At 44.1% G+C, this 15018-nt stretch overlaps 1 protein-coding gene across 1 annotated transcript; it reads right to left on the reverse strand.

Annotated features, from left to right (window-relative positions):
• Positions 1 to 3327: 3327 nt before the first annotated feature.
• On the reverse strand, positions 3328 to 13820 carry Xrcc2 (X-ray repair cross complementing 2). Its single transcript, XM_036180779.1, is given in 4 exon segments — positions 3328 to 4467; positions 11655 to 11691; positions 11693 to 11737; positions 13806 to 13820. Coding segments are annotated over 4 exon segments (813 nt in total). The 3' UTR covers positions 3328 to 3751.
• Between the last annotated feature and the right edge of the window lie 1198 nt (positions 13821 to 15018).

Consider the following 15018-nt stretch of genomic DNA (forward strand, 5'->3'; position numbering starts at 1 on the left):
CACGAGGCCCAAGGTTCACTCCCACCAACTGGTGTGTGTGAATGTGGGCTTGACAGGTAAGGGTTAAAAAACAGGACATATGAAAGGAAGTGAAAAGGATAAAGTAGCTACCGTGGTTAGCAGGCCAGCCTGGGCTCCATAACATCCTGCCTCAACAAACAAGCTAAGGGCTATCTTAGTTCTACAGCATCTTCCAAAGGAATGTTTGCATCAAACATGCATTTTTATAAGTAGGTTCTCACTGTGACCCTTAGAATTTGTGAGAAAAGTGTGCCAGGATTCCCCCTGCTCCCCATGAATACGATCACACTGCTCTTTTGGTTCTGTCTAGCACCCTGCACCTGCTACCTACATACTTTGTAACTCACCACTTCCTTCTCTTAAGCCCACTTCCCCCACAGGCACTAGAACTGCTATGGTGCTCATGAAGTCCCATGAGTACAACTTTTAGCTTACAAGAATTTTTTTAATCGATCAGTATTCTTTATTTTGTCCATTAGGTCAGATAGTGAATCTTTTTACGTCTTTGGTCTGGCACATTAATATACAATTGATAATTTAAGTTAATACAGAAGTCCACTTTTTAAATCATGTTCCTATATAGCAGTCCATTAGACAACACTTCCTTTATACAGCAGAGAAGGAAAATCCTGTCATTGTCAAGGGGAGAACTCTGCTAAGACTTGCAAAGCTCTTCTTACAGGGCTGAGAGGGACAGTGACTGGGACTGCCTGTCTTCTGTGAGCTAAAGGGAGTAACACTCTACAAGCGACAGACTCCACAGATCATACAACTTGACCGCAGAAGGAGATTATAAATGTTAATGAATTACTTCTATGTAACATGTATTGCATGTAATAAAAATATCCGAGAAATGGCCTGTGAGGTAGCTCTGGGTAGAGGTGCTTATGTGTAGGTCTGACGACCTGAGTTTGATCCCTGGATCCCAAAAGGTGGCAGGAGAGAACCAACACCCCGAGGGTTGTCCTCTGAACACATCCTTGCCTGCACACAAGAATTTTTTTTAATAAAAAAAAAAAAAAATACAAAAAAATAAAACCAGAAAAATGAAATACAGAAATGTTTAAAACTATATTAATAAGCCACCACTTTATTAAACCAGCATTATTGCTACCTGTATTGTAAATACAAAACATATAGCTCTCAACCCTCAACAAAGAAACTTCTTTTTGTAACAAACCATTACAGAAAACCACAAGGATCAAAATGGAGAGAACAGGTGACCACGTGGTGCCCTGCCCCACTCATCCATCTATAACCTAAGGCAACATCTCAGAAGAGGGGGCAGAAAGACTGTAAGAGTCAGGACCGGGAAGTCTGCTGTGAGATGTGTCTCCTGGAAATGTCAGGGAGGCTATACCCATGAAGGCTCAACAACATGTGTGCCTAAGCAAAACCTGAACAATGATACCGCCAATAAACATGCTAATATGGAAGGAAGAAACTTCATGGGTCCCTAACCCTAGGCAAAACACACACACACACACACACACACACACACACACACACACACCAAAACCCCCAAAAACTACGGGCCACTAAAGAATGTTGAGAGCAGAAGAAACAGTCTTTCCCAGAAAAGAGCACTCCAATTAGTTATCCAATACTAAGTGCATACATACAAGTAACACTATAAGGAAGGAGTGGATTGTATGGATTGTATATTTAGGTGTGTGTGTGTGTGTGTGTGTGTGTGTGTAAAACAGTTAACCACAAGTGAAATGAGGAGAGCAAGAAGGGTGGTGTACATGGGAAGGGTTGATGGAAGGAAAGGAAAGGTGGAAATTATACAATTGTATTTTAATTTCAAAGTATTTTAATTTGTATTAATGAGCCAGGAAGGCACAGTGGTACACATCTTTCATATCAGCACTTAGGAGGCTAGCCTGATCTATTGTCTATGTATAGTTCCAGGCCAGCTAGAGATACACATTGAGACCCTGGGTCAAAAAGATAAAAAAAAAAAAAAAAAAGACATTTTCTTATTGATGAGGGAAACAATTCTACCAGGCTCTATGAGAAGAGTCAACTGAGGAAGACACACACCGAGTGAAGGATCACTGCAGCTGTCCACCCTGCCCACAGACCGCAGGCCCAGGTGGACGGCACAGACAGCAAGCTCTATCACTATGCCTTCATAATGAAGAAGTTCAGTCTCAGCTTCTCTGCAGGATGCTTTTTAACTCATGAACTTCTGGTAACATAAATGAACAAATTCACAAGAACAGAACCATTTCACCACAGGGAAACTCAAGGTTATGTCTGTGACATATGGAATTCACAGATTTGAGGACAGTCAGCCTGAGCATCAACTGTGGACCTTTCATTGAGTGAAGACACCAAACAGATTTTCCTAAAGCCTTCTTCCTACACCTCTGTGCTGGCTGGTTCTATGTCAACAAGACACAAGCTAGTCATCAGAGAGGGAGCCTCAGCAAAGGAAATGCCTCCATGAGATGGGGTTGTAGGCAAGCCTGTAGGGCATTTTCTTAATTAGTGACTGATGTGGGAGGGCCTAGCCCATGGTGGGTGGAGCCACCCCTGGGCTGGTGGCCCTGGGTTCTATAAGAAAGCAGATCGAGCAAGCCAGTAAGCAGCACCCCTCCATCCCTTCTGCATTGGCTCCTGCCTCAAGGTTCCTGCTCTGCTTGAGTTCCTGCCTGACTTCTTTCAGGGATGAACAGTGATGTGGAAGTGTAGACCAAGTGAACCCTTCCCTCCCCAGCATTCTTTAGGTCATGGTGTTTCATCACAGCTACAGTAATCTTAACTGGGACATCCTGTGCAGCACTCTGCATTGCCCCGTACGTAGTGCAAGCGCTTGCTGGCCTCCTGGAAGCACAGCACCCAGAGTTTCCTTCAGCTCACAGCTGGAAAAGACTCAGCCTGTTCTAAACAGGGAAGAAAACACCAGCCATAAAGAATTCTAACAGTTTCAGAATCAATTAATGAGATGAACATTCCATAATAAATTTTAGAGTTCTTGAGTGAGTACACCATTTCCCTGTGTTTGAAAAATTACACAGACTCAAGCATAATGGAAACTCATCGTGAATTCAGGTGTAACTCAGATAAAGATTCTGTCAGGTGCAGCATTGTGTGCCAGTGACACCCTCAGAGGGGTGGTGTGGGGAGAGAGAGCAGGACTCAAAACAGTCCAGCTTCATTTATTTATTTATCAACATTTATTTATTTGTTTTTTTAATTGATTGGCTTTTTGAGACATGCAGCTCTGGTTGTCCTGGTATTCACTATGTAGACCTGGTAGGCCTTCAACTCAGAGATCCACCTGCCTCTTGTCTTCCCAGTGCTGGGAATTAAAGGCAAGCGCCACCACACCCAGTTCATTCCAGCTTCTTGAGGGCCGCAGCTGAGTAGGCGGCCCTTGTGCTCATTCCTCTGACTAAAACAATAGCCAATTGCTCGCTACACCCTCTCCAGCCACAGCGCCTCAGTGAGGCAAGGGATCAGCGGGGAACCCTTCCTAAAGTACTCAAAACGTGACTCAGTCTGAAACGTGTATCATTTATTGAGTTCCAAACCAAGCTCGGCAGAGTGCAGTGTGCTGACTGACCTTCCAGTCTAGAGGGACAGAGCAGCTTCGAGTTTTACTGTACTGTTTTTATTAATTTCCGCGGAATCAAAAACTTTAGAATCAAACCACGTTAGTCTACAGAAGACTTTATAAGACTTGCCTTAGATGTCTCAAAAGCCTTTCTGATGATAGAGATCAACAAAACTCCACCCCACTTTCTCGGATCATAAAAACGTGTTTTTTTAAACTGTTACTTTTTAAGTGACGTGAAACTAATGAGAACCGGCTGCTCTTGGCCTCCTCCTCTCTGGAGAAGATGACTCTGTGCTTCACGACCTTCTGCCAAGCCTTGCAGAGATAGGCTCTGTAGTCTATGTCTCCATCCCCGGCGTGCTTGGAGGAGGCAGGCTCCTCTGCTGAGCCTGCGGCTTTCTGCATTAGACTCTGCGTTGTTGCGAACAGCAGCAGGCGGTATTCCGCCACGAGCCTCTCCAGGAGCTGAGAACACTTCTTCAGAGTAGATTCCTGCAGGGCCACACTCTCCCCTCCGCTGGCGCGGTCTGTCCAGTAGAAAGCCGACAGGCTGTCCACGATGAGAAGGCAGAGAGAGGGGTGGCTACAGAACAGAGCCTCCAGGGAGTGGAGCGTGAGCAGCAGCTGCATGCTGCTGCTGCAGTAGGCCAGGAAGAAGCGGCCCAGGCAGAGCTTTATGGTCTCCTCGGAGCTTCTCGACAGTCTGTGCTCAAGAACAGTCACAAGCCGAAGCATGTCGAAGTGGTAGTCTGTATCAATAAATAAGACTTCTATCTGCAGACCACCCTCTGACTTTGGAAGTATACATCGGGCTGTTAGGTGATAAAGCATTTCTGTTTTTCCCGTTCCTTCTGGACCATGAAATTCAAGAATATCACCTGTGTAAAATTAAAATAAGCCAGTCAAGATGCAGCAGTGGGCCACAGAACAAGTCTCAGAGAGCGTTCCGAAGAGACGTACTGGAATATGAGCTGAAAATCTAAATCCACTTGTTAAAGTGGATCTGCATAAGCAAAGGCAGATAAATAAGGAAATTCGGACAGGATCTCTGAGAAAGGACCCAGTTTTTAAAAGTTTTTTTTTTTTTTTTTTTTTTAAGTTGGCGCTGAGGATGAAATCCTGGTCCTCAGCTGTGGTAAGAAACAGCCCTACCACTGGTCCACCACACTCTCAACCCAGTAGTGAAAGATTAACCAGCACCAAGAAAACATAATATCGAGAGGGTTGAAGTGGTGCAAGGGAAGCCCCTAGATGGGCCTGTATGACCCAGGCTCACTGTAACCTCACTGTTGTTAGTGGGGGGCCCTGAGTTCGGGTCCCAGGGCCCACATAACACTGATGCAGTAGGACTCCCGTGGGGAAATGTGGGTGGAGACAGAAGCCCCAGAAGCTGACAGTCCACAGGCCTGCTGTACAGAGTGCTGAGGAGACCCTGCCTCACGGTAGAAGGTGAAGGGCACAGCTGACCACACAAAAGCACAAGACAGAAGCCTTCAGCAGGCTTCCCAACGCTTTCAGGACCCTAACACTGGGAGGAGAAGCCACAAGAGCAGCAGCTATGTACCTCACTGATGGCCAGTCTTGAGTATCACTGATTAGGAAATACCTGCCTGGCTATCATGATGGGTCAATCCCTTGATGACCTCATATGATGACATTACTGGGAAGTGGGAAAAGCTAGGTGGGACCTAGCTGGAGGGAACGAGTGTGTCTCTGGAGAATATCTTGTTCTAGCCATTTCCTGACCTCCCAAAGTGAAGGACAGTCTTTCGGCATGTTCTCACCATGATCGGGTACTGAGGCCCACTGATCGCAGACAGAACCTCTGAAACCATGAGCAAAAGTGAGTATTCCCTTCTTTACTTTTGTCTTAGTGATGTGAAAGTAACAAACACATCACCCGATTACATTTCCTACTGCCGTCTGCAAGGTTGGTACTTCAATACTCTAACCCCAGGATGAATATACTTCAGCAGATTGCTTTCCCAAGATCCTCTCCAGGTTTCCTTGAAGAGGACAGGTCCTTCAGCATGACTCACAGACTCAGCACTGGGAAGCTCTTCTGGAAGTGGGATCACATGGTTCCCTAAGACCATACATTAGGAAATGCCCAGTGCTGGGGCTGGAGAGATGGCTTGGTGGTTAAGAGCACTGCTTGCTCTTGCAGAGGACCCAAATTTGATTACCAGTACCCACATGGCAGTTCATAACTGTAATTCCAGTCTTAGGGGATCTAATACCCTGTTCTGACCTCCATGGGTACTGTACATACATAATGCAGGCATTCATGCAGGCAAAACACCCATACCCATAAAATGGGGGGATAATTAATAAAAGAGGAATTTTTAAAAAAGTTTAAGGTTAAACCCTTAGTTGAGACATCAAGTTCCTGGGTAATGTCACTTCCCTGTTACAGATTAATGGTGAAGTAGGTACAGAACAAATACACACTAGGTCTCCCAACTAAAGTCCTGCAGATATGTTTCATGATGAGTTCAGATCAATTTTACTCATCTTATAAACATGTACCATTTCTTCCTTTACACACACACACACACACACACACACACACACACACTCAAACAGTATGATTTATAAATGGGGCAGTTCTTGTATCTTTATTTGAAGTTATGATCTTATATATTTATGAGTTGTTACCAAAAACAAAAACAAAAAACTGACACTCTTGTCCAGCTGATGTGCTGAACATGGCAACTTGAAGTAAAAAGAAGAAAGGAAGGAGGAGGAAGGGGAGGAAGAGGAAGAAGGAGAAGACGAGAAGGAGAAAATAAGGAGGAGGAGGAGGAGGAAAGAAAACAAAGACCCTGGAGCTTGGCACTTGAACAGCTGGGGAAATCTGGATGGTTTGGCCCTGACAGCTCCTCTCGAATAGATGCTGGGAAGAGTCGGGGCCAACAGATTGAGGCAAGAGTCAGAGCTACAGAATCTGTAGAATATGTAAGAAGATGGCCTCAACAATCACCAGCCTAGCTGCGTAGTCAACACACTGAATATGCAGATCACAATGCCTAGTTCTGGGGACTTAGAAACTGGGCACTGCACTAAACAGCTTCCACCTACCAATGCATTAAAATGCTTCCACAGCGCAGAGCCCAAGGATCTGGCTGCACCACAAACTTCCTGTAACAGATGCTGGAAGTGTAACTGACTTAGACCCCAGTCTTGGGTGTGAGTTCCTGTGGTAGTGACTAAACCTGACGGTGTTTCTCCCAAGTTTCTATAATATGTGATGCAAAGATGCACCACAAACCCTTGCTCTAACACAGTTGTTTCCTAAGGCCTAACTCCCGAATTCTAATGCATGGGGAATGGCATGCTTTCCTATGGAGTACAGGGACAGCAGACCTGCTTTACTAGCAATCCCAGAGTCCGTTGGGCTGAAGGACCGACAGTAGACAGTGGCGCAAAGGCAGATACAAGGCAGCACAGGAATTGTGAGTATGCAGACAGCAGAAAAGAGGAGGAGGATGTTTATGCCTGTCACTCTTCTGCCGGGTGACTGACCAGCAGCTGCGCCCACCGGAGCTGCTGAGCCTTAGGAGGATGGAACACTTGCGTGATGACATGGGGGGGTGGGGGGGGCAGCTGCACAATCAAGTAACAAATCAAGTTGTTTCCTTGCCACAGTCATCAAACTATTTTTCTTTCCAGGAAACAGTATCCGTTTACTTCCATTTCCATTCACCAAGCACCTACCATAAAGTTCCCTTTTGAAGTATCCACAATAAAAAATGAAAGCAACAAACTCCCTAAAGCTGGGGGTGGTGATAGAAGCTTGTGATCCCAACATGCCCGAGGGGCAGCCTCGGCTACACAGAGAATCTTAGGCCACCTTAGTCACTGGAGGCCCACACTCAAACAGACAAAGCCACATAACCCTAAAACCTGCATTACTATTTCCAATTACTTTCATTCAGTAAAATGAATGTTTTGGTGGACACACAAACGGGAAAGAGTACAAAGACGGGTGAAGACTAACTGGATCTCCACCATAGTGAAGGTTTAACAAGCTACCCAAATGAAGGTGACACCAATTCAAACTAGACTGCTATAAAGTCAGATGTTAGTTCACGACTAGGAAAACAGTTTAAAATGTGAAAGAATGGCAAGGGATTTAAAATAGTATAGCAGAGGGACCAACAGTTAAGAGTGCTGGATGCTCTTCTAGAGGACCCAGGACCCAGACGGTGGCTTACAACCACCTTTAACTCCAACTCCAGGGAATTCAACACCCTCTTCTGGCCTCCATGGGTGCAGACATATAGACAGGCAAAACATATATACATGTTATATAAAATAAACAAATCTTAGAAAAAAATAGTATGCCAGAGTGGATCTATTTAAAACAAAACAACAAAAACCAGAAAACTAGAGAACAGAAAAGGTGTAAGACACAAAACAGGAAGTAGAGTGGCCAAAACTTTATCTCATCAGTAGTTATACTAACTTCAATGAATTAAATATTTAGTCAAAAAGCAGATAGGCAAGACAGAAGAAAAGAGCCAGGATCCAACTAACAGTATCCTACAATGGACATACTTTATAAATCAAGTAACAATAAAAGAAAAAGACACTATGTAAAGAATAGTCAAGTGTTTTTTGTTGTTGTTGTTTTCCATTATTAGTATTAGTGGTTTCTTGAGACAGCACCAGATAGCTGGGTAGTTTTGAACTCTTTATTAAGCTAAGGCTAGCCTTGAACTCCTGATCTTCCCAAGAGCTGGGCTTAGATGTATGCACCACCACAAGGTTGAAGTTGCTATAGTAATATCACACACAATGAACTTTTAAAATAAGTTATTATTTGAGATTGTGTGTGTGTGTGTGTGTTTGCGTGCACACAGGTAAGTATTATAGGCTAAAAATATACAAAATAAACTAGATGTGGCTACTTATAATCTCAGAATGATAAATGCTGAGGCATTTGAGAACCACCACAGGTTCAAAGACATAGTGAATTGTAGGTCTTGCAAAGCTACAGCTCTGTATCCATTTAAGTGTTTTCAATACCCCAGATAAGTAGAATCATGTGGTTTGTCTTACTCCACCTAGCATATCATTCTCAAGCTTTTTAAAAATTTTATGTATATGTATATAGGAATGTGTATGTGAGGGCAAGTGCCTAGAGGAGCCAGAAGTCCCCTAGAGCTGAGGTGGTTATGAACTGCCTGATATGGGTGCTGGGAACCAAATTCTGGCTTTCTGGAAGAGCAGTCCAAACTCTTGACTGCTGAGCTATCTCTCCAGTCCTGGTTCTTAAGCTTCATCCACATTGCAGTGTGTGACAGGATTCCTTTTAAGGCAGAAAAGCATTTCACTGTATGCATATACCACTCCCTGTTTATATGTGTGTGTGTGTCTCAAAGCGTCACTTTGTAGCCAGGCTAGCCTCAAACTATGGTGACCCCTCCTCAGCCTGTCAATGCTGGGATTACAGATGCCAGTCACTGCAGTGCTATCCTTCCAACCATTGATGGACATTTGTCTGCTTCATGGCTGTTTCAAGATGTGGCACCAAAGTTTCACTAACTTCTGTGGGAGCTCTATACTGTTCTCAGTAATGACTGCAACATTTTCCTGTCTTAGCAGAGCTACATGGCAGTTCTGGCTTCCTCACAGCCTTGCCAACACTTAGTTCTTTGCTTTTGTTTTAAATAATGCCATCCTAATAAGTATGAGATTGAAGGGTTTATAATGATGAATGGGTCAGTCAGCAATAAGACATCACAATAAAAAAACTTTTGTATGCATAATACTCAAAGCCCTAAACACAGGAAGCCAGATAGATGGAACTGAAGGGAGAGACAGATAACAGCCAGAGATGCCAATAGCTAACTCTAGAAAATGGGACAATAGAACAGCTGCAAATAAGTGCAGCTAGGAAGCCGAAGTTAGCACTGGAGCCGGCTAGAACCAAGAGTCATGTGGCGAGCACTTGGCCCAGGCACAGGAGAATACACGGTCCACAGTGCACATGGAGTAGTCACTAGATTAATAAGCCCCCGGTCAGTACAAGTCTCAGTAAATTTTTCCCCCCAAGACAGGGTTTCTCTGTGCAGCTTTGTGACTTTCCTAGAACTCGCTCTGTAGACCAGGCTGGCCTCGAACTCACAGAGATCCGCCTGGCTCTGCCTCCCAAGTGCTGGGATTAAAGGTGTGCGCCACCACCGCCCAGCTAAGTCTCAGTAAATTTAAAGGGCCTAGAATCAAAGAAGCATGCATTTTCAACCAGAAAAGAATGAAAACAAACCAATGACAAATTAGAGATCTTTTTGTTTATTTTTTGAGATAGGATCTTGCTACACACAACATGTTGGCCTCAAACTCTGAACTTCCTGCTTCAGTCTCATGAATGCTTGGGACCACCAGAAGTACCAGCATGCCTGGCTGTAGGTCTTCTGGACCTTGGAATAGGGACTAAGAGTCTTGTACATGACACTGAAAAACGAGCATCAGAAGAGACATTAGAACCTCACCAAGTTAGCAATCCCATGCTTCAAAGGAGTCAACACAGCCCAGATGAGAGGGTGGGCAGGCACACTGCAGCTCACCTACTGGATAAGCATCTCTTATCTAACGTATGTAAAGGCCACTATAATGCAATAATAAAGGGGGAACTTGGTTTTAAAATTAGCAAACATCTGACTTTCTCCTAAAAGGACAGGCAAACAGTGAGTGAGCTCAGGTAGAGGCAAGCGCCACCATCAGCCACAGGGAAGGGTAAAGCAGAAGCACCTCAGGGTGTCACTCTAAACTGTAGCCACAAAGCCACACTGACAGGCTAGGATGTGGGGAATTTGGAACAGACACTTCACTCATTCATGGTCACAGGTAAAACGTGACGCTACTTTAGAAATCACTTTTGGGGGGGCTGGAGAGATGGCTCAGAAGTTAAGAGCACTGGTTGCTCTTCCAAAGGTCCTGAGTTCAATTCCCAGCAACCTACATGGTAGCTCACAACCATCTGTAGCGAGATCTGGTGCCCTCCTCTGGCCTGTGGGGATATGTGCAGACAGAACACTGTATACATTAAAAAAGGAAAAAAAAAAAAAAAAAAAAGAAAAGAAATCACTTTGGCTATTTCTCCAAAGATGAAGCAGTACAGAGTTGCCTTATAACCTAACACCCTCCCTCCTAGGTGTTACCCAGAGGAACCCAAAGCCTATCTATCCACAGAAAAACTTGTACATGAGATCATGGCAGCCTGTTCATAGCTTCCAAACTTCAGAAGCAATTCAAATGGCACCAAGTGATAGTGCACTCACATAGTGAGTCTATTTATTCAGCACTAGAGAATTGTTGGCTACTGGACTGGAGTGATGGCTCAGTGGTTAAGAGTACTGGCTACTCTTGCAAAGGATCTGGCTTCTGTTCCCAGCACCCACACCATGGCTCACAGCCATCTCTAACTCCAGTTCTAGGGGATCCGACGCCTTCTTCTGACCTTGGCAGGCACCAGGCACCCATGTGGTACACAGGGGAGAGGGGTGTGCTACTGATACATGCCACACAGACAGGTGTGCAGGTCTACCTTAATTACACAAGACTTGAGAAAGGGCAAGTGCACAGAGAAAGCTGGCCGTGGTGGCCCAGGGCTGACTACTAGTACAGATGGGTTTTTCTGGGGTGACAGTTGCACGACTGTGTTGCTGTACTAAAGACAACTCAACTACACACCCAAATCCTATGCATCACACTGAAACTAAGCTCAAGCACTCAACCTCCCCTGAAAGCTCCCCTAGTACCAAACAATTAGTACCTGTTCTTCCGCTGGAGAAACAGTAACAGAACTCTGCAAACTTCTAAAGAGAAAGAATGAAAAGTAGGCCAAGCAGAATTCCCATGAATGCTGTGTGTTGGGAAGGAGACCACAGTATGTGCTGAAGATGGTATCCTGACGGACATGGGGGCCTGGAACTCCCAGTCCCGGTGTGCCTCATTTTTAGCCTACACTGCCTCCTTCTAGGACTATGCATGACGTGGATATGCAGGTATACATGTGAACTTCCTCTCATAGGCTTTTCTGCTAAGCTCTGTGTTTTACCATGCACTGGTGAATCTTCATCAGCAAACAGGTTTGGGTTCTAGTTCTTTCAAGGAGCTTCTGCCTTCAAGTCGGGCAAGGAGCTTACAAAAGAAAAAGAGGAAAACTCATTACTTAAAAGGATACAACATCCTAGAAGTGCATATTTATGTAAATTTCAAATATCTTTAAAACCATAATTTGAAGATTTAGAGAAAAATACTAAAAGGGAAATATAATTTAGAAGAAATATTTTGTTTAAAAGATTTTATTACTTATGTGTATGTGTGTTTATATGCCATGTGTGTATAGGTGCCCCAGGCCAGGGAAGGGTGTTGGATACCCTAGATTTGGGGTTAATGGTGGTGGTAAGCACCAGTGTGGGTGCTGGAAACCTAATGGGTCCTCTGCAGGAGCAGCACACACTTTTATCTGCTGAGCCATCTCTGCAGTCCCTGGTTTTTTGTTTGTTTGTTTGTTTGTTTTTTAAGATTTATTTATTTGGTATACAGAAGAGGGTGCCAGATCTCATTATAGATGGTTGTGAGCCACCATGTGGTTGCTGGGAACTGAACTCAGGACCTCTGGAAGAACAGTCAGTGCTCTTAACCTTTGAGCCATCTCTCCAGCCCTGGTTTTTGTTTTAAAGGATAGGGTCTTTCTATGTAGCCATGGCTGGCTTGGGACTTACTATATAAATTAGGCTGGCCTAAAAATCTCACAGAGATCCACTTGCCCTCTGCTTCCCAAGTGCTGGTGTTAAAGGTACATGCCACCATGCCCAGTCCTGTTCATTTATTTTAAAAATATTTAATTTTTTATTTATATATCAAGTCTACTGATGTAAAATAAGTCTGAACCCTCAAAGGAATGGATAGCAACTGTTGGGTATAAAGGCCAAACTTCTAATAGCAAACTATTTACCGTTGGTGTATTTTACAATAGCATTTTTATACTTACACCAGTTATACAGTGGTCTGATTTAATTTGTCTTATTTATCTGGATGAGAGGGGCCAAAGAGGGAAGGCAGAGGAAAGCTTCCTAAGGAGCACTAGGCTCAGCTGCATTTAAAAGTGGGTAGAAGTCCAAGTGCATGGGCCACAAGCAGGTACACCAGACATGGGAGTGGGTGCAGCTGAAATGCATGAAGAGCAGGGTGTGCAGGCAAAGGAAAAGCTGATTTGAACTGAAGAGCTTGTTGCATGGAACAGGTAAGCTCCTGACTGGGTAGAACCACTAAGGGCAGGAAAGCCCTAGAAAGCTGTACATAGAGCTTAATGGTGGGAATTTGGAAGGCCAGAATGCAGAGAGAAATACAGACAGTGAAGGCCCAGTTCCCACTGGAAATGGGCTAGAGGCCATTCAAGCTACATTCTAGCAAAGAATCTGGCTACATTTTGAACTTGGGTGAGGCTGAATTAAAAAGCAATTAATTTATTTGTTTGGTGGCAGAATTCTCAAGACTGGACAACATTTAGGTCATGCCCTGGTTATAGGCATACAGACTGCAAAATTAGGGGCTCATGGAGTCTTATGCCATAGTTCCAGAAAGTTGATGAGACCAGCAACGTGTGGCAGGTTTGGAAGTCATTATGTGAAGCTGTGATCATGAAGCTTGTTTCAATAGAGACCTCAGAAAATGCAGGACCATGAAACATCCCCTGGGAAAATCTGCAGCTTGGAGAGGCTCCAGAGAAAAGCTATGTGTGCTGCAGGCCAGAGCTGAAATGAAGGGACTTCTCAAGTCCTTTGGTGCTGTGGGACGTGACAGTTGGCCCTAACCTGATGACACTATGTTTTAGCTGCCCAGAAACTGCTCTATTCCAGTCAATAGAGTGCTCAGACCTGAGTAATAATTTACACAGTTCCCCTCTGATGACTAAAGAAGCCTAATATGGGGTCAGGCATCCCTTAAGGACCGTTGACCTTTAGCTCTGGAATGCCTGGGAGATCCTAGTGGCCTTCAGGTGAGATAAGAGTAGGATAATGGGCTGTGAGGTATTAACAGCTGCCATTGCTTACTTGAAAAATTCCACCTTAACCCCACTTCCACACAGCAAGTTGTTTGGCTCAAAGGCTGCCCTCTGTAGTGGACATCTGTAATCTATGACCTTGAAGCACTGCCCCTAGCAATGTAGCAGGTAACTGTCCTACCTATGATTTTGAAGTACCTGCCCCTGGGGCATCGCCTGGGGCCCCCTGAAGACCTGAGACAAATGCTGCTCTCTTCTCTCCCTTGGATGTTGGGGCAGACTTAGGCAGAACAACAGTGTGGACTATATTTTGGCCTTCTAGGACCCTATGATAAATCGTTTGTTCTGTAGTGAGTCTTCCTTCCTAATAAATTCCTTTACCCTTTAAGCAGACTCCGTGCATTTCTCATAATACCTGGTGCCCAATTACAATGGAAAAGTTGGTTGAGAGAAGAAGCTAAGACCCTTGAAAAGCAAGGTAAGATTAGAAGTTTTGAGATCTCCCAAAACCAAATTCTTGGTGAGGGCTGCTTTGCTGCTATAGATGCACAATCTACCTTTGATGACTACACATTATTCATATGCTGTACAGTAGCCTTAAATGCTTGGGAAAAGATTCCAGAATCAGGGAAACTAACTGAGCTATATACAAAGGTCCTCTAGGGGTCAAAAGAACCGTTTAATGATTTTTTACAAAGACTGACCAAGGCTATAAGCAAGGCAATATCAGACCAAGAATTAAGACAAGTATTAATTCAATCCTTGGCTTTTGAAAATGCTGATATAGACTGCAAAAGGTTATTTGCACCTTTAGAGATCAGATCAGCATCCATAGAAGAATGAATCCAACACACAAACAATATTGAGTTTCTCAGTATTGTGATGAGGCTTGGATAGGAGAGGCAATTTCCAAAGGAGGCATCAAAGTACCAAATGTTTTAACTGTGGTACACCAGGCCATATAAGAAGAAATTGTACACAGGGTGCTTCTAGAAGCAATGCTTCTTCTAGAAATAACCCAAACATCTTCTGGATTATGCAGAAGATGTTGCAAAGGCAAACATTGGACCAATGGATGCAGATCAACAAGAGACATACAAGGCAACCCTTTACCATTGGGATACGCCTTGGGGGGGTCCTATCGCAGGCCCCTAAATTGAACTTCCAGTCACTGTGGAGGAAATTCCTCCCAAGGACAATTAAATAATATAGTGCCTATTGTAAAGAACACTACTGGACTGGATGATAGAACAGCTTTGATAGACGCATCAAAAATTCCCCAAAATACCATAAAACAAATATTCTGACAGACTTTCATAAATGAACAAAGACCAAAGCTGAGAGTACAAATAAATAACATTATTCTAGAAGGCTATACACCAAAATTATGGCATCCAAATTGGCCTCTTCA

The sequence above is a fragment of the Onychomys torridus genome, chromosome 3, assembly GCF_903995425.1.
Source record: "Onychomys torridus chromosome 3, mOncTor1.1, whole genome shotgun sequence".
NCBI classification, from domain to species: domain Eukaryota; kingdom Metazoa; phylum Chordata; class Mammalia; order Rodentia; family Cricetidae; genus Onychomys; species Onychomys torridus.